At 40.2% G+C, this 25,387-nt stretch overlaps 1 protein-coding gene across 3 annotated transcripts in view; it reads right to left on the bottom strand.

Annotated features, from left to right (window-relative positions):
* Positions 1-5,040: 5,040 nt before the first annotated feature.
* Positions 5,041-25,387, bottom strand: part of CYFIP1 (cytoplasmic FMR1 interacting protein 1) — a 133,564-nt gene continuing 113,217 nt past the window's right edge. For all 3 annotated transcript variants that reach the window (XM_047863282.1, XM_047863279.1, XM_047863281.1), the window contains exons 27-31: positions 14,084-14,156; positions 13,432-13,526; positions 8,793-9,031; positions 8,167-8,314; positions 5,041-5,856 (exon numbers count right to left, since the gene is read on the bottom strand). In XM_047863282.1, coding sequence (XP_047719238.1) covers positions 5,692-5,856; positions 8,167-8,314; positions 8,793-9,031; positions 13,432-13,526; positions 14,084-14,156 — 720 coding nt within the window. In that variant the 3' untranslated portion in view covers positions 5,041-5,691. The remainder of the gene's footprint in view (positions 5,857-8,166; positions 8,315-8,792; positions 9,032-13,431; positions 13,527-14,083; positions 14,157-25,387) is intronic.

The following is a 25,387-nucleotide window of genomic DNA, read 5'->3' on the forward strand; positions in this document are numbered from 1 at the left end:
TTTTTCTCTCCTCATCCCTCTTTACAAATCTTTCGAATCTCCCTGAGCAATTCTATCTGCTCTTCATTCCATGTATCCATCTTTTTTAACCTTCTGGCAATATGAGGCCAACTTCTAGGTACAAAATTAACCTTCAAGAGACCTTGCCCCACTAGGTCCTCCAGATATAGGCCTGAATACTTCCTCATTTGATCCCTAAGCTTCTGTAAGAAAGCAGTTGGGGTTTCCTCTTTCTCTTGCTGTATCTTTTTTTTTTTTCAATATATGAAATTTATTGTCAAATTGGTTTCCATACAACACCCAGTGCTCATCCCAAAAGGTGCCCTCCTCAATACCCATCATGCACCGTCCCCTCCCTCCCACCCCCCATCAACCCTCAGTTTGTTCTCAGTTTTTAAGAGTCTCTTATGCTTTGGCTCTCTCCCACTCTAACCTCTTTTTTTTTTTTCCTTCCCCTCATGCATGGGTTTCTATGAAGTTTCTCAGGATCCACATAAGAGTGAAAACATATGGTATCTGTCTTTGTATGGCTTATTTCACTTAGCATCACACTCTCCAGTTCCATCCACGTTGCTACAAAGGGCCATATTTCGTTCTTTCTCATTGCCATGTAGTACTCCTCTCTTGCTGTATCTCAAAAGCCTCGGCAACATTCTGATATCTTGGAGTAGATTTGATCCTTTTGATTATTCCTGATCCTTTTGATTATTAGCTCTCTTAAATCCTGCATCCTAACCCTGTCCCCAGGATCAATGTCCCAATCAACCCTGTCCCATTGTCTACGTTGGGAAACTTTTGTTCAGCTGGCTGAACACTCTGGCTGAGAAAACAAGCTTCATATTTAATGCTGACTCAATACATGAGTTATGTTCCACCTGTGTCCACTTAAAAGTCAGTCAATTGTCAGCTTTTACTGGTGGGGGAATCTGAAGTGGGAGGTCCAAGTGAGTGCTCTTAACTCCTTGACATCAAGGGTGGGAGGAGGAGCCAATGGTGCCAGAGACAGAGAGGAAGGTATAGAATCAGTTATGCAGGCTGCACCGTAGGTGTGCAGAAACAGGAGGAGGAGGAGGGGAAGGCAGAAGAGATGAGGTGCTAGCAGAAGGCAGAGAAAGAAGATTCCTGGTTCTAAACCTCGTCAGCTCAAACAGAGGAGCAGGTGCCAATGTTTTTTTCCACCTAAGTGGAAATATGGAGTCTGTATCAGGCTGGAGAAGATAGGGAATTTCCCTGAAACAAAAGGAAGGAGTTTCAGCAGCTGCTTGGGAATATTCCTTAAAGTCTCTCCCCTGAGGTAGTCTAACCAATTAGCTCTAATTATCATAGTCATTAACCCAGGAAATGAATGAGGAAGAAACCCCCACATACAGCTAGAGTCTATTAGGAAGGAAGAACAGTGAGAGTGTCAGAGTCCCCTTCATTAGGAATGGCCTGTTTCCTCTGGCAACCTGGGTTTATTTGGAGGAGGCCTATTTAGACAATCATCCAATATATCAGGAGGGAGTTTACTAGCCAAACACATTTGGGTAAACACATTCTGCAAGAGGCCCTCAATTCTGGATCCTTATTTAGGGTCATGAAAGCCTGGACACAGGGTACCTCCATTTGTCCTGTTTGTCCATTTGTCCTATTTCTTGCAGAGGAGATCTGATGGATTGTATTAAAATTTAATGTCCCATTAATGGGCCATTTTTCCTCATCTCCTAATGAGTATCGAGGCCAGGCAGTAATATAAAAGATCCTTTTTTTTTTTCCTTAGATCTTGCAATCTGAATTGATTCCAGGGGGGATAAAAGGCATCCCAAGGGAGAGAGAGTCCTTGGGGACTGAAGAAGAAGATCCCATGTTTCCTCAGTCTCAGTCCTTACAGTCATGGTTTTGAAATAGAAACCTGAGATCTCTCTCATTTTACTCTTGAAAACATAGGGAGAGCTCTTGATAACCAGCAGAGAGCATAGTGAGTCCCTTTCCTCCCTTGTACTGGAACTTTTGTCATTCACATGAAGTACCACAGCCATAGACCCAGTCTTCCGCTGAGCCAAATGGGCCAAAAAACAGATAGTCATTGAATTGGGTCTTTAGTCCAAGCAATGCAGTAGAGTTTGATTATTTTAGGTTTGTCCTTGTTCCTTGTACAAGGAGCATCCTCCCAGTACTCTGGGGACTATGTGGAGGAATCTGACGAGACCCCACCTCTTTCTGGGTGTCTCTTCCCTTATCCCTAGGCCTAGAATTTTTGTTCCCCATCCTCAACCAGGTTAGTTCTTGCTTCTGAGTTTCCCTGGGGTGCTCAACCACTCTCAATGGAGGTTTCTTGCACTCTCCAGGACTCGCTTTGTCTCCAGCCGTTTCCCTCCATTCCCCTCTTGGGAGAACGAAACTGCAGATGGAGACTACATTCACTTCGTATGTAGGATAGATGTCAGTCACAAATAGCCTCCAAAGATTTCCTGACCCCCAAGCAGTACTTAGTCTAATTTTCCTATCTTGGACCATGCACGGAATTACCAGGTCGCTGTGGTACCTGTCTTTTACCCTTCCCCCAGCATCACTTCTTCTGTCTCCAAAGGTAAAAAGTCTCGAGCTCCATGGATCCTGCAGAGGCCAGGGGTCCTCCCATGGAAAGGCCACCCAAACCAGGGTGGGACGTGTCTCCCCTTTCTCAGAACTTGGACCCTGCAGGTTGAGGTGAATACTGGACAAGCCCCCAAATTGTGAGAAATAGGCCCACCAACCCAATCAAAGGAGGGATGCGGAGACTTGGAGCACAGTTAAGTGAGGCTTTAATCAACATTCTTGAGAAAGTTAGTGTCTGACTGGAAGGCACACTCAGGGCAGTTATAGCAATTTATCTCCTAACATGCAAGTCCCTTCTCTGGCTCCTCATTGGCTGAGTACTACAGAGGTTATAGCCTTACCTAGACATCCCCTACACCCTTAAGGCAAGAAGTAGTCTGATTGGAACAAATGTACATTCCCTGAGGTGTCACAGAGACTTTTAGTCTCTCTTCCCTTTGTTCTTTGGCACATGCAACCTGTGAAAATAAGCTCACAAAATGGAAAGGGGGAAAAAAAACAGGAAGTGAAGTGTCTAAAGGTTTGGGACTCCATTGTGGTGGTGGTGGGGAGGTATTCATACATTTTTCCTAACAAGACAGCACAGCTTTTATTTGGTATTTCTGAAAATGAATTATTTCCCTTACTTCTCACATATTCTATATGTTTATGTACTGTGTATCTGTACTTTGTACATAATAGAGTAAGAATCAATTTTCACTTCCGTTGGGTGTGATACTGCATTCACTGAGAATGCATAGTTTAATGAATTCTTATTTCAACATCTTATAACACTTGAAATTGTCTTGTACATAAATGTTTACTACATATGATTTAGTTTATAATAGAATCTTACAGAACTTATTAAATGAATTACTTAAATTTAGCCATTAATCGTAATTCCTCAACATATTCTATACTTTCAGTATAGAGTGAGCACAGATACTACCTCAATCTGCCATTAGTTCACATTATCAAAAGCAACATTTTTAGGCAACTTTTTGTAAAGAATAGTTTCATTTCATAATAAGTCAAGGTTAAAGAGTAGAATGGAATAGTTCACAGACTTTATTTTTTTTTTTTTAATTTTTTTTTTTTCAACGTTTATTTTTGGGACAGAGAGAGACAGAGCATGAACGGGAGAGGGGCAGAGAGAGAGGGAGACACAGAATCGGAGACAGGCTCCAGGCTCTGAGCCGTCAGCCCAGAGCCTGACGCGGGGCTCGAACTCACGGACCGCGAGATCGTGACCTGGCTGAAGTCGGACGCTTAACCGACTGCGCCACCCAGGCGCCCCCAGACTTTATTTTTAGTAGCATGTATGATGCTGCTGGATTTGGTTTTAGTGGTGTGTTTCCAAAGCCATACGGCAGTTACTCCCTATCATGGTCTTGTCCCTTCCTGCAAGGTTGCAGGTGACCTAGACTCAGACCTACTGAGCCTACTGTGTGCACTGGGATAAGTAAAGTACCTTGCCCAAACAAGGGCATAGGGTCACAAAATGAGAGAGCATAAGGTAAGCTGACACCCCACAAACACCCCCCCCCCCACCATATGTGTGATATTTCTCAGGCACTCCTGGCTGCCCAAGATCAAAGGAAAGTAAAGAAAACAAATGGTTAACTGATAGAGATCAGAGTCATACAGGACATGAGTCTCCATCAGTTTACAAATATCTTAGTAAATTATAAGAAAAAGGCAATCTTATCAATAGCTTTATCTCCAGAAACCTGTAGACTCAAGTTACCTGGAGCCCCAACATCACCCTCTCCTCCATAGTGATATGGGGAACAAAGGCAGGAAAGAAATGGCAGGTAAAATTAAATTTCCTTAGAACCTGCAGCCCATTGACAAATACTTGAGGTAAATACAGAGTACAACATTTCTCTAGGAACCCCCTACTGTCTTAGTGTTAACGCTTTGCTAGAGGGAAAAATATCCTTAGCCTGACAATAGCTAGGCCTCCAGTATCCTGTGATTCTTTTTTAGCATATGAAAATCTCTTTGGAAACTTCCCCTTGCCTTTACCTCCCCCAACTCCCAGGTATATAATCAGTCTCTCCTCACTGTCCCGGGGCAGCTCTTTCTGCCCATGGGTCCTGTCCTCATGCTTTAATAAAATCATGTTTAAAAAAAATTTTTTTTAAGTTTATTTATTTATTTTGAGAGAGACAGAGACAAGGTGAGTAGGGGAGGGGCAGAGAGAAAAAGGAGAGAGAGAATCTCACGCAGGCTCTGGGCTGCTAGCGTGGAGCCTGATGAAACCAGCAAGATCATAACTCATGAAACTCATGAAACTCATCATAACTCATGAAACCAGCAAGATCATAACCTGACCCCAAACCAAGAGTTGGACGCTTAACCAATGGACCCACCAGGCACCCCAACAGAATCACTTTTTTGCACCAAAGATGTCTCAAGAATTCTTTCTTGGCCATTGGCTCCAGACCCCCATCACTCCAAAACCTTATCAACAACACTAAATGAATGAACACAATTAAGTTTTATTAGTTTGATTTCTGTAACCTTTAAATCATACCTTACAAATTAGACTGTCACAACTGGATTTAGTAGAAGCAGAGGAATCAAGTTCACTATTTTCTGAAACACTGACACAAAAAAAGGAACAATGACTTAGAAAAGGTTATTCATAAAAGACCATCAGAAAAATCCCTAAACAAAAGCTAAATAAGCATTAAGTTTAATTCTAATTGGTAGTGGATTTTATTACAATGAGCTGGTATTAAGTTTCTTAAGTCCATAAATCTTTCCCCAAACATTACTGATCCTTTGCTAAGGAATATATGGATGAACTCAGCAGCATTTTGACATAGCTAGTTGTTGGAACATTCCATAGAAAAATGCAAAATAATTCTGTAAGAACATGATGGCAACAATTAGCAGCTAATATTCTCAGACTTTCTAATTACCAAAGGCATATACAATTTTAGTCTAGAAAAATAATTTTATAAAATTAAGCTTTTAAATTGAAAAGTACCCCTTTAACAGGCACAGAGATACTGAAAAATAGTCACTAAAAATCTTACTAAATAGTTTATGGAAAGAAAAACATGCCCTTATAGTTATTAAATGCAGTCAGTACTGGGACTCTTCAAAAACATGATGTACATGTCCTCAGCTGCTGGCCAGGGACTGGTGGATAGGTGGCTGAAAACAGCGAACATGCTCCACAGGTGTGCTTTCTCCATCACCAGACTTCAAGTACTTGTCCAAGATAGTAATTATCTCATCATTTAGGATCTGGAACTTGCGAATTCTCTCCACCATTTTCTTCAATGGCTGCAACAGTTAAAATTAGGATGTTTTGTTATTAAAACATGTACATTTATTCTTCATGTTTCAAAATGTCAGAATTTTCACATTTTCTCAAAAATTATAGCAAACTACTAGCACACATCTCTGTAATGTACCTATTGGACAATGAATGTATTTTGCATTTAAATACATTTCTCTATTGGTTTCATACTACTGATGGTAGATTTACTTTTACAACTTAGACCTATTCATTCAACACACAGGTATTAAGAACCTGCTGTGTGCTAAAAATTGGTGATGTAAAGATGAAGATAATATGGTCAGTGGGGAAAGACCAGTAATCTAATACAAGTTTTAGATTTCCAGTTATTATAGACAGGATACTTTGATAGATCCTCCTGGTTTAATAATAAAAGACACACACACACACACACACACACACACACACAGAGAGACACACAGACAGACAGACACACATGCACACACACACACACACAGGAAAAAACTTTAAAAAGCACTGCAGGTTTTGTCTATGCAGGAAGTAAAGCAGAAGCCAGGACCTCCTCAGGGACAGATGCCACCAGCAGCAGTGAGATGAGGAGATGGCTTGGGCTGTAAGCAAGCTGGGCTACACCTGAAGACTCCCCATGAAGCCAGGACCCTCTAATTAGGCTAATGTGGCCCCAAGTTGGTAACAGCCTGTGGAGATGAGAAGCAAATAAATATCTTGGGAAAAAAGCAATCCAAATTAAGTTCAATTGGACAAGAGCTGGCAAATAAAAAACCTAACACACAAAACATTTCAGAATTTGAGATAACCTTTGAGGCCTCACATACTAGAATTAAAAAATATAATACATCAAATGTGTAAAAAAAAAAAGGGAAAAATTCGGTGAAGAAGATAAAATGATCAATTACCACCAAGATTTGAACTAAATCAAACTTGTACGTATGTATGTATGTATGTGTGTATATATGTAGGCATCACACATGTATGTATGTATATATGTACGTACATAGGATTCACACTCAGTGTGGAGCCCAATGCTGCGCTTGAACTCATGACCCTGAGATCAAGTCAGGTGCTTAACCGATTGAACCACCCAGGCATCCTCCGAATCAAAAATTTAAAAATAAACTACTATTTCTCAAAACTAAAAACAGCAGATTAGACACAGCTGAATGAATTAGATAACTGAATAAAGTACTCTGGGAACAGCCCAGAGAGACAAGAAAATGGGAGATACGGAAGGTAGAGTAGCCCCTCAAAGACGTCCATGCCTGAATCCCCAGAACCTATGAAAATGTTACCTTTCATGGCAAAAGAGACTGCAAATGTAGTTAAGATTAGACTTTAAAATGGGGAAACTACCCTGGATTTTCTAGGTGAATCCAACCTAATCATATGAGCAGAGAACTTCCTTCAGGTAGAGGCAGGAAATACAGCAGAAAGGAAAGTTGATAGATTGGAAGCATGGGAGGGACTTGACCCGCCTTGGCTGGAGGGGTTCATGTGGAAAGTAGAAGGATGTAGGCCAATGGGCAGTAAAGAAATGGGGACCTTGGGCCTCTAACTGCAAGGGACTGCAACCAGCCAACCACCTGAATGAGCCTGGAAGCAGATTCATCCCCAGAGGCTCCAGAAAGGAACACAGTGCTACAGACACACTAATTTTGGCCTTGAGATGATAAATAAAGTCAGTTGAGTCATTCTGTACCCAGACTTCTGACCTACAGAACTGTGAGAGAATGGGTGTTGTTTTAAACCACTAAGCCTGTGGAAATCTGTTGTGGATTTGGAACCTAATTAGAAAACTAACAGGATAAGGGATATGGAAACCAGAAGAATATCTAACAAGTAAGTAACTGCAGTCCTAAAAGAAAATAGAATGGAAGAAAACTAAAATATTTGAAAAGATAATGGCTGAGTATTTTCTAGAATTACAAAGAATCCATAAAATGACAAAGGGAAAAAGGCCTAAAGAGCAGTCAAAACAAAGAAATCAAACAAAACAAAACAAACCACACACATTTTGACTATAACAAAGGAAGCCAGAAACTGGAATAATACGCCAATAATCTAAAAATGCAGATTCTATAAGGCTGTATAATATGAAGCAGATCTAAGTACCCTAAAAAGAGAAAGAAAATGGAATAATTACTATTTGAATTGCCTGACTGCTTTACTTAGCAAGTATATTTAGATTCATTTTGGAAAAGAAAGCTTCAGTTGGTGTCACCTTATGTATTGGGATGAAAAACATTCCCAGAAAAATAACTTTTAGTAAATATTTTGTGAAACTTCCACATAGTGGAAGATTCTCTTCCACATACCACATTTTTGATAATCTCATCTTTGCCATCATGTTTCTGGACTTTAAGTAGATGGTAGCAGAAATCCAGGACAGCGAAGCGCCGCTGTTGCCCAAGAAGTACAATGATCATACAGCCAGCCCAGTGGAGCCCGTCGCCAAAGCACTGCCTATAAATAAGAAGCAACAAGGACAACAAGCAATCAACAAACAATTATAAAGTCTTTTACAACTCTGTGTCCAGAATTCAATGACCAAGGGATCTACTGGGAACAGGCCAGGAAGGGAACGCCAAGCAGCAGATGACGTGTCCTTTTTGGTAAAAGTCTCTTTTGAGTTCCTTTGGCACGCTGTTTCCTAACCTTCTTTCAGATCACAGACCCTCCAAGAACAATGATTCTATGAAGCTGTGGACACCCCCATCTAGAAAATGCACAGTTAAGAAAACTTAACTTACCTAAGTTTCCATGGGTTCAGAGAACACCTAGAAACTTCACCCCGAGTCACCTCCTGAGCATTAAGAACTTCCACTTAAATAGCTTTAAAGCAACTTGAAAAACTTCTAGTCCACTTCCAGAGGAATGTAGTCTTCTATGTGAGCCTAACACCAGCTTGTTCCCACTTTCCCCATCCACTGAGTACACTTACTCGACTGTAAACTCGTGTGTTCCCACAGGAATGCAGTAGACAAACTGCATGGCACTCCAAAGTCTGTGAAACTCAACACACTCATCCACATGCATGACTCCATTGCTGGGCAAAGGCCCACGCCAGATAGGGTCGTCCAGAAAGGTCCGGATCCGAGTCAGGATGACTTCAAACATAGATAGGCCACAGCAGAGACGTTCCTTTGTCAGCAAGTCCCCCTCTCTCGCTATTGCAATTTGCTGCAGAAAGGATGGAATGTTATAAGCCATGGCAGGCTCACTGCTGAAACCAAACTACCCAGATTTATTTCTGACTTACTTGAAAACTATCCTAATTTGCAGAAGAGGACTTCTAGAAATAAGCATCAGCAACATAAATATGTCAGCTATTACATATATGTCTTATTAGATTAAATATACTTCAGTCTAGGAGAACTGTCTACTATAGCCATTCTTAACTGGGAGTGATTTTGCCTTCAGAAGACATGTGGCAATGTGTGGAGACATTTTTGATTGTCACAGCTTGGGGTGAGGTGAATGGCATCTAGTCAGCAGAGGTCAGTGATACTGTGTTCTAAAAAAATTTTTCTTAAATTTTATTCCAATGTAGTTAACAGACAGTGTCATATTAGTTTCAGGTATACAATATAGTGATTCAACTATTCCACTCAGTGCTCATCAAGAAAATTATTTTTTTTAAGTCTATTTATTTATTTTTGAGAGAGAAAGCGGGAGAGACAGAGAGAGAGCACGAATGGGGAGCAGGGGAGGGGCAGAGACAGACAAGGAGACACAGAATCTGAAACAGGCTCCAGGCTCCCAGCTGTCAGCACAGAGCCTAATGAGGGGTTCAGATTCACAAGGCTCAGCCTAAGTAAGGTGCTCAACTGACTGAGCCATCCAGGTGTCCTCAGAAAAGTGTTTTATTCTTAATCCCCTTCACCTATTTCACCCACCTTCCCTCTAACAACCATCAGTTTGTTCTCTGCAGTTGGGTTTTGTAAATTCTACCTATGAGTGAAATCACATTGTATTTGCCTTTCTCTGACTAGCTTATTTCACTTACATTATACTCTAGCTCCATCCATATTGTTGCAAATGGCAAGATTTCATTTCTTGATGGTTGAATGACATTCCACTGTGTATATATATATATATATATATACACACATACATATACATATATATGTATATGTATATATGTATACATGCACACATACACACCCCATATCTTCTTTATCCATTCATTTATCAATGGACATGTGGGCTGTTTCCATAACTTGCTTAAGTAATATCGCAATAAAAATGGGTGCGTTTAACTTTTCAAATTAGTGTTTTTGTATTCCTTAGGTAAATACCCAGTAGTGCAATTACTGGATCCTAGATATAGTTCTATCTATCTATCTATCTATCTATCTATTTAATTTAATGAGGAACCTCCATACTGTTTTCCAAAGTGGACCGACCCACCAGTTTGCATTGCCACCAACAGTGCAAGAAAGTTCCTTTTTCTCAACATCCTCGCCACACTTATTGTTTCTTGTGTTTAGGCTTTCAGCTATTATGAGAGGTGTGAGATGATATCTCATTGTAGTTTTGATTTGCATTTCCTGATGATGAATGAGTGATGTTATCTCCTCATGTGTCTATTGGCCATCTGGATGTCTACTTTGGAGAAATATCTGTTTAAGTCTTCTGCTCATTTTTAATTGGATTTGGTTTTTTAGTGTCAGTTGTATAAGTTCTTTATATATATTGGATACTAACCCATTATCGGATGTCACTGGCAAATATCCCCTACCATTCAGCAGTTTGCCTTTTAGTTTTGTTGGTTGTATCCTTTGTTATGCAAAAACTTTTTACTCTGATGAAATCCCAATAGTTTATTTTTATAGTTTTGTTTTCCATGCCTCAAGACACATATCTAGAAAGATGTTGTTATGGCCAATGTCAGAAAAATTACTTCCTTTGTTCTCCTCTAGGACTTTCATGGTTTGAGGTCTCACATTTAGGTCTTTAAACAATTTTGAATTTATTTTTGTATATGGCATAAGAAAGTGATCTAGTTTCATTCTTTTGCATGTAGTTGTCAAGTTTTCCCAACACCATTTGTTGAAAAGACTATCTTTTTCCCATTTCGTATTTTTCCCCCTTTGTCAAAGATGAATTGACTATATAATTGAAGCATTGTTTCTGGACTTTCTATCCTATTCCATTGATCTCTATTTTTGTGCCAGTGCCATACTGTTTGATTTCTACAGCTCTGGAATATAACTTTAAATCTGGAATTATGATACTTTCAGCTTTTTTGTTTGTTTGTTTTGTTTTTTTTCTCTCAAGATTGCTGTGGCTACTTGGGATTTCTTTGTGGTTCCACACAAATTTTACCATTCTTTGTTCTAGTTCTGTGAAAATGCTGTTGGTATTTTGATAGGGATTGCATTATATCTGTAGGTTGCTTTGGCTAATATGGATAGTTAATAATATTTATTCTCCCAATCCATGAACATGAAATATCTATCCATTTGTTTTTATCATCTTCACTTTCTTTCAGCAATATTTTATCATTTTCAGAGTACAGGTCTTTTACCTCCTTGGTTAAGTTTACTCTTAAATATCTTATTATTTTTGGTGCAATTATAAATGGGATTGTCTAAATATTTCTTTCTGCTGCTTCATTAGTGTACAGATTAGTACAATGGATTTCTGTACATTGATTTTGTATCCTGGGAATATACTGAATTCATTTATTAGTTCTAGTAGTTTTATGATGGAGTCTTTAGGGTTTTCTATATATAGTATCATGTTATCTGCAAATAATGAAAGTTTTACTTCTTCCTTACCAATTTGGATGCTTTTTATTTCTTTTTGTTGCCTGAGTGCTATGGGTAGGCCTTCCAGTACTAAGTTGAATAAAACTGGTGAGAGTGGACATCCTGTCTTGTTCCTGATCTTAGGGGAAAAGTTCTGTTTTTCACCATTGAGTATGATGTTCACTGTGGGTTTTTTATATAAAGTCTGCATTATGTTGAGGTATGTTCTCTCTAAACCTACTTTGTTGAAGGTTTTTATCAGGAATGGATATTGTACTTTGCTAAATCCTTTTTCTAAGTCTATTGGAGATGATCATATGGTTGTTATCCTTTCTCTTACTGATGTATCACACTGATTGATCAGTGGTGAGTGAACCACCCTTGCATCCCAGGAATGAACTCTCTGTGTCTCTTTCTATGTGTTAGGAAAATCAGCTATGTCTCCTGTTCTCGAAAGAAGTAGCGTTTATGAAGAGGTCCTGTAGTGCCACTTAAGGTGTGTCTCCTATATATGTTATGCATGTCCTGCTGTTGTGGCTGAGCTTTTCCTTCAGATGTCTGCAGTGGCTCTTTGCCTATTGTGGGTACTTGCTTGGTCCCTGTGGTGTTAATGGGCCAGTCTCATGCTGCCTAGGGCTTGAGTTGAGTCAGACTAGGTGTTTGCTAGAGATGCAGTAGCACCAAACTACAGCTGCTTTCCCTGTACTGTCCCTGAGCTTTCGTTGGTGGGCAGGGCCTGCAGCCAGACTGGTTGTCTGCCCCCAGCCAACTGCTGGGCCCACCATTTGACTTGTGTGTGTGATTATCTTTCCCTCTGTCCAGGGTAAGAGTCATTCTGGACTGGCACTGACCCTTGTCAAGGTACTTGCACACTGCCAGGCCTGTGGCACTGCCCTGGATGGGCTCTGGCCAAGAGCATATTGGAGGGGAGGAGCTGTAATGGTGAGGGGCAGGGAAGCCTGGTATTTGGTGGTATTAGCAAAGTTTGTGCAGCACCAGTCCTCTGTAGGGGGTTCCTGCTATACTGGGACTGAAGTGAGCCTGTCTAGAGGGCGTGGATCTGCTGCAGCACAGCGGGGAGTGGGGTAGCAATGTTAGCAAGTTAGGCAGTAAGTGTCAACATGGTGCTGGCTATACTGAAGGTGGCCATGAGTTTATGCTGGGGGCAGAGGATGGAAATGGTGCCTGCCAGCTCCTTTGTTCCTGGAGAAATCTTCCAAGGATCTCAATCCCTCCAAGATGAGCTCTGAGATGAGTAAACTACTCTCCTTTTCATTTGCCTCAGGTGTTTTTCACACTGCTGCTTCTATGCTATATTTCCATGAGGCTGTTGTGCCAGGGATACTGTTCAACATCCTACAATTCATAAGACAGCCCCCACAACAAAAAATTATCTGATCCAAACTGGGGACAGTGCCACAACTATGAAACCCAGCTCTAGCTTAAGCTGATATAAAATCATGGAACTCTACCCTGACACCTTGCCTCCTATAGGAGACTCCCACTTTCTGTTATTAAAAACCTATGAAAAAAGCCTTCTTCATGAAAGGACAGACCACACAAAAAAGTAACATTTACTGTGTACATCTTACATGCTAGGTGATGTCCTAAGCCCTTTGCACATGTTAGCTCACTTCCCAATCATCCTGGGACAAGGTCCAGTTACAAACCCCACTGGAAACACTGAGGCCTGAGAGGGCCCATCCAACCTCATTACACCTTCCAGGGTGGGTCATCCAGAACCTGTGTTCTGAAGCCCCAGCCATGCCAGTGGTTTGATGTGGATACCAAACCTGCTACAGTGACAGCTGTCACAGTATGCATTACCTGAGGGGTCCCCAGTCTTTCAATCAGAGGGACAAGATGCAGTGGGGCGTACTTTGATTCTAGTCTTTTCATTTTGGCATCAAGTCTCTCTCCCTCTGCAGTAGAAAAAAATATTTTAATTTTTTTTTAACTTTCTGTTCCTTTGCATGGAAAATGATTGCTGAAGTTTAATTTTGTCAAAGAAACACATGAAGATTTCTTAAAATTATACACATAGATTCTCTGAACATTGTTTTAGAAAACTGGTTCATTTGATATTTTAACTCAAAATGACAGAACTGATTTTCTGTTCAACATTCATTTTTTTAAACACTAAAAATTATAAATGTAATCAAAATCAAAGAATAGTACAAAAACTCTCTGTACCCATTTGCTATAATGAGGATCAACTCGTGCCACTCTTGTTTCATAGATACTCAACGTCCCCTGCTATTCTGAAGCATATCCAAGATATACCGCTTTAGTCTTAAATATTTCAATTATTCAATATTAATTTAACTATGTTACATTTCCAGTTACCTTCAGTTATGACTGAACAGGGACCAAACTCAAACAAAACTAGCACTGAGTTCTCTGGTCACAAAGACCATGTGTCACCACTCAACACTGCATAGGCAATCAGGACTCCCTGGTCAGAGGCACAGAAACTCACCTTTCACGTGGACTCTTGGCAAGATGTTCTGAAATGGGGCTGCATGCAATAGGTCACACACTTCTTCTAAAGACTACAGCAAAGGAACAGAAGGTTGCATTAGGAAGTTTACCTCACTGCAAAGACAGACAGAAGTCTGGTGCTGAAAACAAGATCTATATCTTTGCCATTTTAGTGTAAAATAAATAGTCTAAGCAGCACTGTGCAGTAGAACTCTCTGGAATGATGGAAATGTATTGTTTGTGCTATACATTTAGTTACTAGCCACATGCGGCTAGTACACCTGAATAACTGAATTTCAATTTTTATTTACTTTTGCTACCTGCCTCTTAAGTTTGTAACTGAGTTATAAGACTTTATAACAAGACACCACTGCATAGACAGGAGGAAGGTGCTTCCTCTGTGAGCAGCACTAGAGGCAGAAAGAAAGGCAGCATCATTCTTGCACCCAAACCAAGTTCTGAGTAGTCATCTTGAACCTGCTTTTGGAACACAACTCTTTTAAAGAGGTAATAAAAAGAAGACCCATTCTCCAGAATATTGCAGTGTAGAGGTAGAGTTTACTTCTAATATCACAAGAGTTGCAGAACTAAAAACCCACCACGAATCTAAAGGTGGTCAAGAACAGGGCTTATTTCCAGAGACTGAAGGCTCTTAAACCACAAAAAAGGGTCCCTAAGATTGGTGTGTTCACCATGGGGCAGGCAGAAGAGGTGAGTAAGCTCTCTCTCAATCTACATCAGGCTCTCCACAGAACCTTCTCCTGTATACCCATCTTAAAATCTTATAATTCTACAATAATTAAAAAAAATTATTAAACAAAAGAACTATTAACAGAAGATCAAGACATATACCAACTGATGCTATTTTCCCTTCCAAGGACCTCCCCAGATGATGGCAAAGGTAAGACCAAGAAAAGGAAGATAAGACTTTCTGTACTTATAAGTGAGTGTCCTATGGTCACCTAACATAAATCTAGTGCAGCAGCCAGTTAGCTGTGACCTGTTCAACCAGGAGACTGACCCCTCCACACTCTGCCTTCTATTCCTGAGGCCAGCACCAAAGCATGAGCTCTTCATGCAGAATATATGTAGTAGAAGCCACCTCTGGGCCAGTGCACCCAAGACCTGTTCGCTTGGGCCTTCTATTCTAGGCGAAGAAGGTGTGGAGGAGAGAAGAACAAGATAAAAAAAAAAGGGACATGATCAGATGATGATTGCATGGTACGCAAACACATAAAGGAGTGTGATGTCAATGGAATAATGTGCAGCTCAAAAAAGATAAGAAATGTAGAGTGATCTCCAGGATATATTTACTGTCGAGTGAAAACAATAATGAGGAGATGAGTGAATGGTCAGAGTGTAAGGGGGTCAGTTGGAAGCTGATTGACTGCAAGAAAAGTACTCAGGGAAATGGATGGAGGATGGGAAACTTTGACAAGGGACCATAGCTACCAGGTAGGATGCTGGAGGCAGAGCCACACACAAGGAGAGCTGTGCAGGCAGTAAAGTAGCCTACAGGCCAGCAATACCATTCAAGACAGGTGGTTCATCCAGCTGTGCTGCTTCCAGGTGTTATTGCCAATGAGCTCAAATTTTTGCCCCCAAATCAAAGCAAACAAACAAACAAACAAACAAAGTAAGAACAGCTATAAAAACAATAAAAAATAAAGACTATAAATATAAAAACTATTGTTAAAAACTATAAAAACTACCATTAAAAACAAATAAGCAATGAAAACTATTCTAAAATCAAAACTATTCTAAAATTAAAAAAAAAAACTAATCTAAAATAAAAAGTTTAATGGAGGCACAGCTAAGATGGCAGAGTAGCAGGGGTCCCTAGGCTTGTCTCGTACTTTGAACATAGCTAGATAAATATCAAATCATTCTGAATACCCAAGACATCGATCTAAGGACTGAAAGAACAAACTGCACAACTAGAGGGAGAGAAGAGTCCACCTCAAGGGAGGTAGGAGGTGCAGAGACATGGTTTGGGGAAGAAACAGATCATGGGTGCTGCAGAGAGGAGGGAGCCCTGGTCGTTGAGAGGCAAGAGAGAGGCATACACAAGGTATACACAGGCCTTGAGGCATACACAAGGAAAACACTTCCTCAAAGCCACTGACTAGGAAAAAAAGAGAGGCTGATTTCCTTTTTTTTTTTTTTTTAATTTTTTTTTAACGTTTTACTTTTGAAACAGAGAGAGACACAGCATGAACGGGGGAGGGTCAGAGAGACAGAGAGGGAGACACAGAATCTGAAACAGGCTCCAGGTTCTGAGCTGTCAGCACAGAGCCCGACGCGGGGCTTGAACTCACGAACCGCGAGATCATGACCTGAGCCGAAGTCGGACACTTAACCGACTGAGCCACCCAGGCGCCCCGAGAGGCTGATTTTCTTGAGTTTCTGCAACCAGTGGGGCTCAAAGACTGGAGTGTTGGTCCATTGTGTGGCTAGTATAAAGCTCTGAGGGTGCTGCAGTGCTCCTGTAGAGAAGACAGGAGGCAGAAGGCATGATCTGAGGATCCCGTGGACCAAGCTGGGAGAGACCGTTCCTCCTTCTTGGAGTGCATCTGAGAGAGGTGGCATTGCCTCTCTAGGGACAAAGGAGTGGAGGGCATCATTTCCCTCCCCCACACCTCAGCATAGGCCCGGGGATACTTGCTGAGGGTGGCTAACCTGTACACTGGCTCTTTAGTGTACTTTACTTGAAACCCCATCCTCCTGCACTTTGTACAACTATCCTTCTGGAACAAACCTGCATCAGTCCTGGTGTGGCAAGACCCTCCTCAAGGGGATGAGTGCAGATCTCCGCCATGCTAGGTCCCTAAAGTTTGGAGTTTTAAAACTCAGTTGGCCTGGCTGGGATAGAGCTCAAAGTACACTGCACTGCTCCAGGCAGGCAAGCAACTTGGACCCAGACAGTGTGAAAGCAGCGATCTGAAGGATGCTTGGGACGCACAAGGAGAAACTGCTTCCTCCTCTGGGAGGGCTTCTTGAACAGAAGCAAGCATGAACTCCCCTCTCTGGACAAAGGAGCTGGCTGGAGCCATTTCCTCCCCTGCCCCTCAGCATAAACTAACTTCAGTAAATACCACAGCGTCAATACTGGCTGCCTAAACTGCTTACACCAAGCTCCACCTTCCTGTGCTATGCTGGTAGTGCTTTTCTTGGGCAAGTATGCCTAAGGACCAGCGCCGTTGGCCTATTCTCCAGAAGACCAGCACAAATTCCCACACACACTATGTCTAAGGGCCATGGAGTTCTACAAAGCTTTAGCTCTAGTGGAAATAGAATCCAGTCTCTTTTAACAAGCAGACAAGAGCACACCTAGTTAAAAGTTGCTATATTCTGGCAATGGCCCAGACTTTCCCCATCGCAGGCAAGGAGAAACTGCAGAGAACTGACCTGAAGGAAAGAGCAGCCGTAACACAGCAGCACAGTGCATAAAATATGCACCAGAGACACTTCTTGAAACACTAGGCCCTGGACATTATATGACCTCTTCTTCATAAAGCCATTAACTCTCAGGAGCAGGAAACGTAACGGCTTTCCTAACACACAGAAGAAGACAGAGAACTAGAAAAAATGCAAGACAGAGGAATTCATCCCAAAAGAAAGAACAAGAAAAGGTCACAGCCAGGGATCTAATCGAAACAGATATAAGTAATATGCCTGATCCAGAACTTAAAGCAACAATCATAACTAACTGAGCTTGAAAAAAGCATTGAATACACCAGGGAGTCCCTTACCACAGAGATAAAAGAGCTAAAAACTAATCAGACCAAAATGAAAAAATGCAGTAACTAATTATCAAAACTGCCTGGATGTAATGACGAGGATGGAAGAAGCAGAGGAATGAATAGGTAACATAAAAAAATACAATTATGGGAAATAATGAAGAACAAAAGAGGGAAAGAAGTATCATGGATCACATAGAGAATTCAGTGACTCCATAAAATGTAATAACATTGACATCATAGGAGTCTCAGAGGAAAAGGGAGAGAAGGGGGCAGAAGGTTCATTTGAGGAAATTATAGCCAAAAACCTCCCTAATCTGACAAATGAAACAGACCTCCAAATCCAGGAGGCACAAAGAATTCCCATCAAAATCAACAAAAGCAGGCCAGCACCAAGACATATTGTAGTTAAATTTGCAAATAATAGAGACAAAGACAGATCCTAAAAGAAGCAAGACAAAAGAAGTCCTTAATTTACAAGGGAAGACAAATAAGGTTAGCAATAGATCTGTCCACAGAAACTTGGCAGACAAGAAAAAGGCATGATATATTCAATGTGCTGAATGGGAAAAATCTGCAGCCAAGAATACTCTATCTAGCCAGCAAGGCTATCATTCAGAATAGAAGGAGAGATAAAGAGTTTCTCAGACAAACAAAAACTAAAGGAGTTTGTAACCACTAAACACTCCCCGCAAGAAATATTAAAGGGGATTCTTCAAGTGGAATGAAGGAAGAAAAGTGACAAAGACTAAAAAGGAACACAGACAAAAGAAATTAATAAAATGGCACTAACTTCATATCTATCAATAATTATCCTGAAAGTAAATAGACTAAATGCTCCAATCAAAAGACAAAGGATGTCAGAACTGATTAAAAAAACAACAAAAAAACCCCGACCCATCTATACAACTGCCTTTCATAGCTCATTGTAGATCTAAAGACATCTGCAGATTGAAAGTAAGGAGATGGAGAGACACTTACCATGCAAATGGATGTCAAAAGAAAGCCAGAGTAGCCATACTGCTATCAGACAAACTAGATTTAAAAAAAGATTTTTTTAAAGTTTATTTTTGAGACAGACAGAGCAAGCAGGGGAGGGGCAGAGAGAGAAGGAGAGAGAGAATCCCAAGCAGGCTCTGCACTGTCAACATGGAGCCTGATGAGGGGCTTGAACCCACAAAATGCAAGATCATGACCTGAACCGAAACCAAGAGTTGCACGTTTAACCAACTGAGCCACACAGGCGCCCCAAGACAAACTAGATTTTAAACGACTGACTGCAAAGAGATGAATAAGGGCACTACATCATAATAAAGGGGTCTATCCAACAAGAAGTACTAATTGTAAATATTTATGGCCCCAACTTGGGAGAAGCTAAATATATAAAACAATTAATAACAAACATAAAGAAACTCACTAACAGTAATACAAGAATAGTAGGGGACTTCAACACCCCACTTATAACAACGGACAAATCATCTAAGCAGAAAATCAACAAGGAAACAATGGCTTTGATGACACACTGAACCAAATGAACTTAACAAACCTATTCAGAACATTCCATCCTAAAGCAGTAAAAAACACGTTCTATTCAAGTGCAACGGGACATTCTCTAGAATAGATCACATACTGAGTCACAAGTCAGGTCTCAACAAGTACCAAGAGTGAGATCATACCATGCCTATTTTCAAACCACAGTACTTTGAAATTTGAAGTCAACCACATGAAAAAATTTGGAAAGACCACATACATGGGGGCTAAAGAACATCCTACTAAGGAATGAATGGGTCAACCAGGAAATAAAAAAAATAATAAATGAGGGGCATCTAGGTAGCTCAGTTAAGCACCGACTCTTGATTTCAGCTCAGGTCATAACCTCATGGTTTGTGAAATCAAGCCCCACAGTGGGCTCTGCGCTGATGGCGTAGAGCCTGCTTGGGACTCTCTTTCTCTCTCTCCCTCTGTCCCTCCCCAACTCACGCACTCTTTCTCTCTCTCTCTCTCTCTCTGAAAATAAATTAAAAAACATTAAAAAAATATTTTTAAAAAAACTGAAAATTAAACAAATACCTGGAAACAAATGAAAATTAAAACACAATGGTTCAAAACCTTTGTGATGCAGGAAAAGCAGTCCTGAGTGAGGTATATAGCGATAGAGGTTTACCTCAAGAAGCCAGAAAAATCTCAAATAGACAACCTAAACTTATACGTAAAGGAGCTAGAAAAAAAAAAAAAAAATGAAGCCTGGGGTGCCTGGGTTGGTTAAGCAGTTGGTTAAGCAGCTGACTTCAGCTCAGGTCATGATCTCGCAGTCCGTGAGTTCAAGCCCCGTGTCAGGCTCTGTGCTGACAGCTCAGAGCCTGGACCCTACTTTGGATTCTGTGTCTCCCTCTCTCTCTGCTCCTCCCCTGCTTGTGCTCTATCTCTCTCTGTCTCTCAAAAATAAATAAATGTTAAAAAAAAATTAAAAAAAAAAAAAAAGAAGCCTAAAGCCAGCAGAAGGAAAATAATAAAGATTAGAGCAGAAATCAATGATATAGAAACTAAAAAACCCCCAACAGAATAGATGAATGAAACCAGGAGCTGCTTCTTTTAAAAAATTAATAAAATTGGTAACCCCCTAGCCAGGCTTACCAAAGAGAAAAGAAAAACGACCCAAGTAAATTAAATCACTAATGAGAGGAGAAATCACAACCAACACCATATGTATACAAAAAATTATGGGAGTATTATGAAAAATCATATGCCCCCAAATTGGGCAATCTTGAAGAAATAGATAAATTCCTAGAAACTACAACAACTAAAACAGGAAGAAGTAGAAAACTTGAGCAAAGAATATCCAGCAAAGAAATTGAATCAGTAAGCAAAAATCTCCCAACAAACAAAAGTCCAGAGCCAGATGGCTTCCCAGGGGAATTCTACCAAATACTTAAAGAAGAGCTAACCTTTTCTTTTCAAACTATCCAAAAAAATAGAAACGGAAGGAAAACTTCCAAACTCATTCTATGACTCCAGCATTACCCTAATTCCAAAACAAGACAAAGACTCCACTTAAAAAGAGAACTACAGACCAATATCCCTGATGAACATTGATGCAAAAATTCTCAATAAAATACTAGCAAATCGAATCCAACAGTACATTAAAAGTATCATTCACTACAATCAAGTGGGATTTATTCCAGGGTTGAAAGGGGAGCTCAATATTCTCAGGTCAATTGATGTGATCCACCACGTTAATAAAAGAAAGGATGGGAAACATATGATCCTCTCAATAGATGCAGAAAAAGCATTTGACAAAGTACTGCATCCATTCTTGCTGAAAACCCTCAACAAAGTAGGTTTAGAGGGAACTTAACATAATAGAGACTGGCCATCTATGAAAAAAATCACAGCTAATATTATCCTTAATGGGGAATAACTGAGAGCTTTTTCCTCTACGGTCAGGAACAAGATAGAGATGTCAACACTCAAGACAGTTACTTAACATAATACTGGAAGTCCTAGCCACAGGAACCAGATAACACAAAGAAATAAAAGGTATCCAAATTGGCAAGGAAGAAGTCAAACTTTCACTATTTGCAGACAACATGATACTCTATGTAGAAAACCCAAAAGACTCTACCAAAAATTTGCTAGAACTGATATATGAATTAAGTAAAGTTGCAGGATACAATATCAATGTACAGAAATCTACTGCATCTCTCTACACCAATAATGAGGCAGTAGAGAGAGGAATCAAGGAATCGATCCCATTTATAATTGCTCCAAAAGGAATTAGATACCTAATAAACCTAACCAAAAAATTAAAAGATTTGTACTCTGAAAACTATAAACCAATGATGAAAGAAATTGAAGATGACACAAAGAAATGGAAAAACATTCCATGGTCATGGATTGGAAGAACACACATTATTAAAATATCTATACTACTGGGGTGCCCGGATGACTCAATTGGTTAAGCATCTGACTTTGGCTCAGGTCATGATCTCGCGGTTGATGAGTTCGAGCCCCGAGTTGGGCTCTGTGCTGACAGCTCAGAGCCTGGAGCCTGCTTTGGATTCTGTGTCTCCCTCTCTCTCTGACCCTCCCTCACTCAGGCCCCATCTGTCTCTGTCTCAAAAATAAATAAACATTAAAAAAATTAAAAAAAAAAAATCTATACTACCCAAAGCAATGTACATGGAATGCAGTCCCTATCAAAATACCACCAGCATGTTTCACAGTGCTAGAACAAGCAATCCTAAAATTTTTATGGAACCACAGAAGATTTTGAATAGCCAATGCAATCCTGGAAAAGAAAACCAAAGCTGGAGGCATTACAATTCCAGATTTCAAGCTATATTACAAAGCTGTAGTCATCAAAACAGTATGGTGCTGGCACAAAACAGACACACAGATTGAAGGAACAAAACAGAAAACCCAGAAACAGACCCACAACTATATGGTCAACTAATCTTCAACAAAGCAGGAAAGAGTATCTAATGGAAAAAAAAAACAGTCTCTTCAACAAATGGTATTGGGAAAACTGGACAGCAATATGGAAAAGAATGAAACTGGACCACTTCCTTATAACATATACAAAAATAAATCCAAAATGGATGAAAGACCCAAATATGAGACAGGAAACCATCAAAATCCTGGAGAACACAGGCAGTAACCTCTCTGACATCTGCCAGAGCAACTTCTAACTAAAGGCAAGGGAAAAATTATGGGGAATTTATCAATATAAAAATCTTTGCACAGCAAAGGAAACAATCAACAAAACTAAAAGGCAACCAACAGAATGGGAGAAGATATTTGCAAATGACATACCTGATAAAGGGTTAGTATCCAAAATATATAAAGAACTTATAAAATTCAACACCCAGAAAACAAATAATCCAGTAAAAAAATGGAAAGACCTGAACACACATTTTTCCAGAGAAAACATCCAGATAGCTAATAGACACATGAAAAGACGCTCAACATCATTCATCATCTGAGAAATAAAAATCAAAGCTACAATGAGATACCACCTCACACACCTGTCAGAATGGCTAAAATTAACAACACAGGTGGGAATGCAAGCTGGTGCAGCCACTCTGGAAAACAGTATGGAGGTTCCCCAAAAAACTTAAAAATAGAACTACCCTACGACCAGCAATTGCACTACTAGGCATTTACCCAAGGGATACAGGTGTGCTGTTTCGAAGGGACACATGCACCTCCATGTTTATAGAAGCACTATCAACAATAGCCAAAGTATGGAAAGAGCCCAAATGTCCATCGATGGATGAATGGATAAAGAAGATGTGGCATGTATATATATATACAATGGAGTATTAGCAGTCAAAAAGAATGAAATTTTGCCATTTGCAACTACGTGCATGGAGCTAGAGGGTATTATGGTAAATGAAATTAGTCAAAGACAAAAATCATATGACTTCACTCATATGAGGACTTTAAGAGACAAAACAGATGAACATAAGGGAAGGGAAACAAAAATAATATAAAAACAGGGAGGGGGACAAAACAGAAGAGACTCATAAATATGGAGAACAAACTGAGGGTTACTGGACGGGTTGTGGGAGGGGGGATGGGCTAAACGGGTAAGGGGCACTAAGGAATCTACTCCTAAAATCATTGTTGCACTATATGCTAACTAATTTGGATGTAAATTTTAAAGAATAAAAAATAAAATAAAAAAAATCCTATTAAAGGAGCAGAAAAAAAAAGAAAAAAAAGGAATGTATATCCTTTCCTATATATATATATATATATATATATATATATATATATATTCCCCTGTAGCTAACAAGCTTCAAAGTTCTTCAGAGCAATCTAAAAGGCCATTTCTCAGGCTATAGTCTTCAGTAAAACAAAGAATAAAGCATTTGCAAACTTAAAAAAAAAATTAACAACACAGGAAAGAAAAGATGTTGGTGAAGATGCGGAGAAATGGGAACCCTCTTGTACTGTTGGTGGGAATGCAAACTGGTGCTGCCACTCTGGAAAACAGAACGGAGGTTCCTCAAAAAGCTAAAAATAGAACTGATCTATTAGAATTGCCTATGATTTGGCAATTGTACTCATAGGTATTTATCCAAAAGATACAAAAATAGTGATTTGAAGGGATACATGCACCCTGATGTTTATAGTAGCAATACCAACAAGAGCCAAACTATGGAAAGAGCCTAAATGTTCATTGTATACATGTCTGTATATAGAACAAACTGAGGGCTGCTGGAGGGGAGGTGGGCAGGGGGATGGGCCAAATGGGTGATGGGTATTAAGAAAGCACTTAATGATGACTGATGAGCACGAGTGTTGTATTTAAGTGATGAATCAGTAAATTCTACATATGAAACAAAAAAAAGAAAAAGGAAAAGGGAAAGGAAAAGAAAAAGAAAAAGAAAAAGAAATAAAAAGGAAAAAAGTTTATTAGACACACATGCATAAACTAAAAAACACCAAAACAATACTACCCAGGTTGGGTTTAAGGAGCAGAATTTGAAAATAGAATGAAACAAACAAACTTCAGGAAGCTACATGTATCTACCCAATGCATGAATTCAGAATAAAAAAGATCAACATTTTTGGTTACTGAATCAAATCCTGGTGCCAACTGGGACAACTACTGCATGGCCACATATGGACAGGCCCTGGAGGCCCCCACCCAAATACTTGTTGCCTTGGCAGTTGGGTCACAGTTACCCCACTTTTCTAATGTGACAATCTGATTCACCCTTAATACCTCCATTTATAATAGTGAGAACCTACACAAATACCAAAACTTATTTTTTACCACCTTTCTTGGAGAGACCACTAAGAAGAGATCAGTGTCTAGCGTCTTCAAACCTGCCCCTGGGTTTGATGGGACTTGGGCATAATCATCTGAGATAGATTGAGAACAACAGCCATACCTCCTTCCACCATGGGAAATTCTCCCCTAGTGGACATACTGCAAAATATAACCTCCTACTTCCAACAGGACAAAAGCCAACACCACAAAATTCCTATCTGGGACTGAACCTGGGAGCAGACGTGCCCAACACAGAACATGTGGCTTCTCACCACTTCCACAAGGTGCACTGACAAGGGGATCTGGAGAAGGGAGAAGTGAAGGGGTGACAGTAAGCAAAGGGCCTAAGGAAGGGTGGTGACAGGCATTTTTATAGGGAAGGGCTACCACGTCCAGAAGAGAGCCATGCATGGTGTTCACTATGCCTCAGGCATGGGTCACAGAATCTGCCATGAAAAACAAAACTGCGGGGCACCTGGGTGTCTCAGTTGGTTAAGGTACCAACTTCGGCTCGGGTCATGATCTCACAGTTTGTGAGTACTAGCCCCACATAGGGCTCTGTGCTGACAGCTCAGAGCCTGGAGCCTGCTTCGGATTCTGTGTCTCCCCCTCTCTCTGTGCCTCCCCTGCTCATACTCTGTGTCTCTGTCTCTCAATAATAAATAAACATTAAAAAAAATTAAAAAAAAAAAAAAGAAAAACAAAACTGCACATGATTAAACTGTAGATGATTGTCTTTTTATTCATTGTTTCAGAAATATTCATACATTCATAAGCCAAA

The sequence above is a fragment of the Prionailurus viverrinus genome, chromosome B3 (genome assembly GCF_022837055.1).
Source record: "Prionailurus viverrinus isolate Anna chromosome B3, UM_Priviv_1.0, whole genome shotgun sequence".
In the NCBI taxonomy this organism is placed as follows: domain Eukaryota; kingdom Metazoa; phylum Chordata; class Mammalia; order Carnivora; family Felidae; genus Prionailurus; species Prionailurus viverrinus.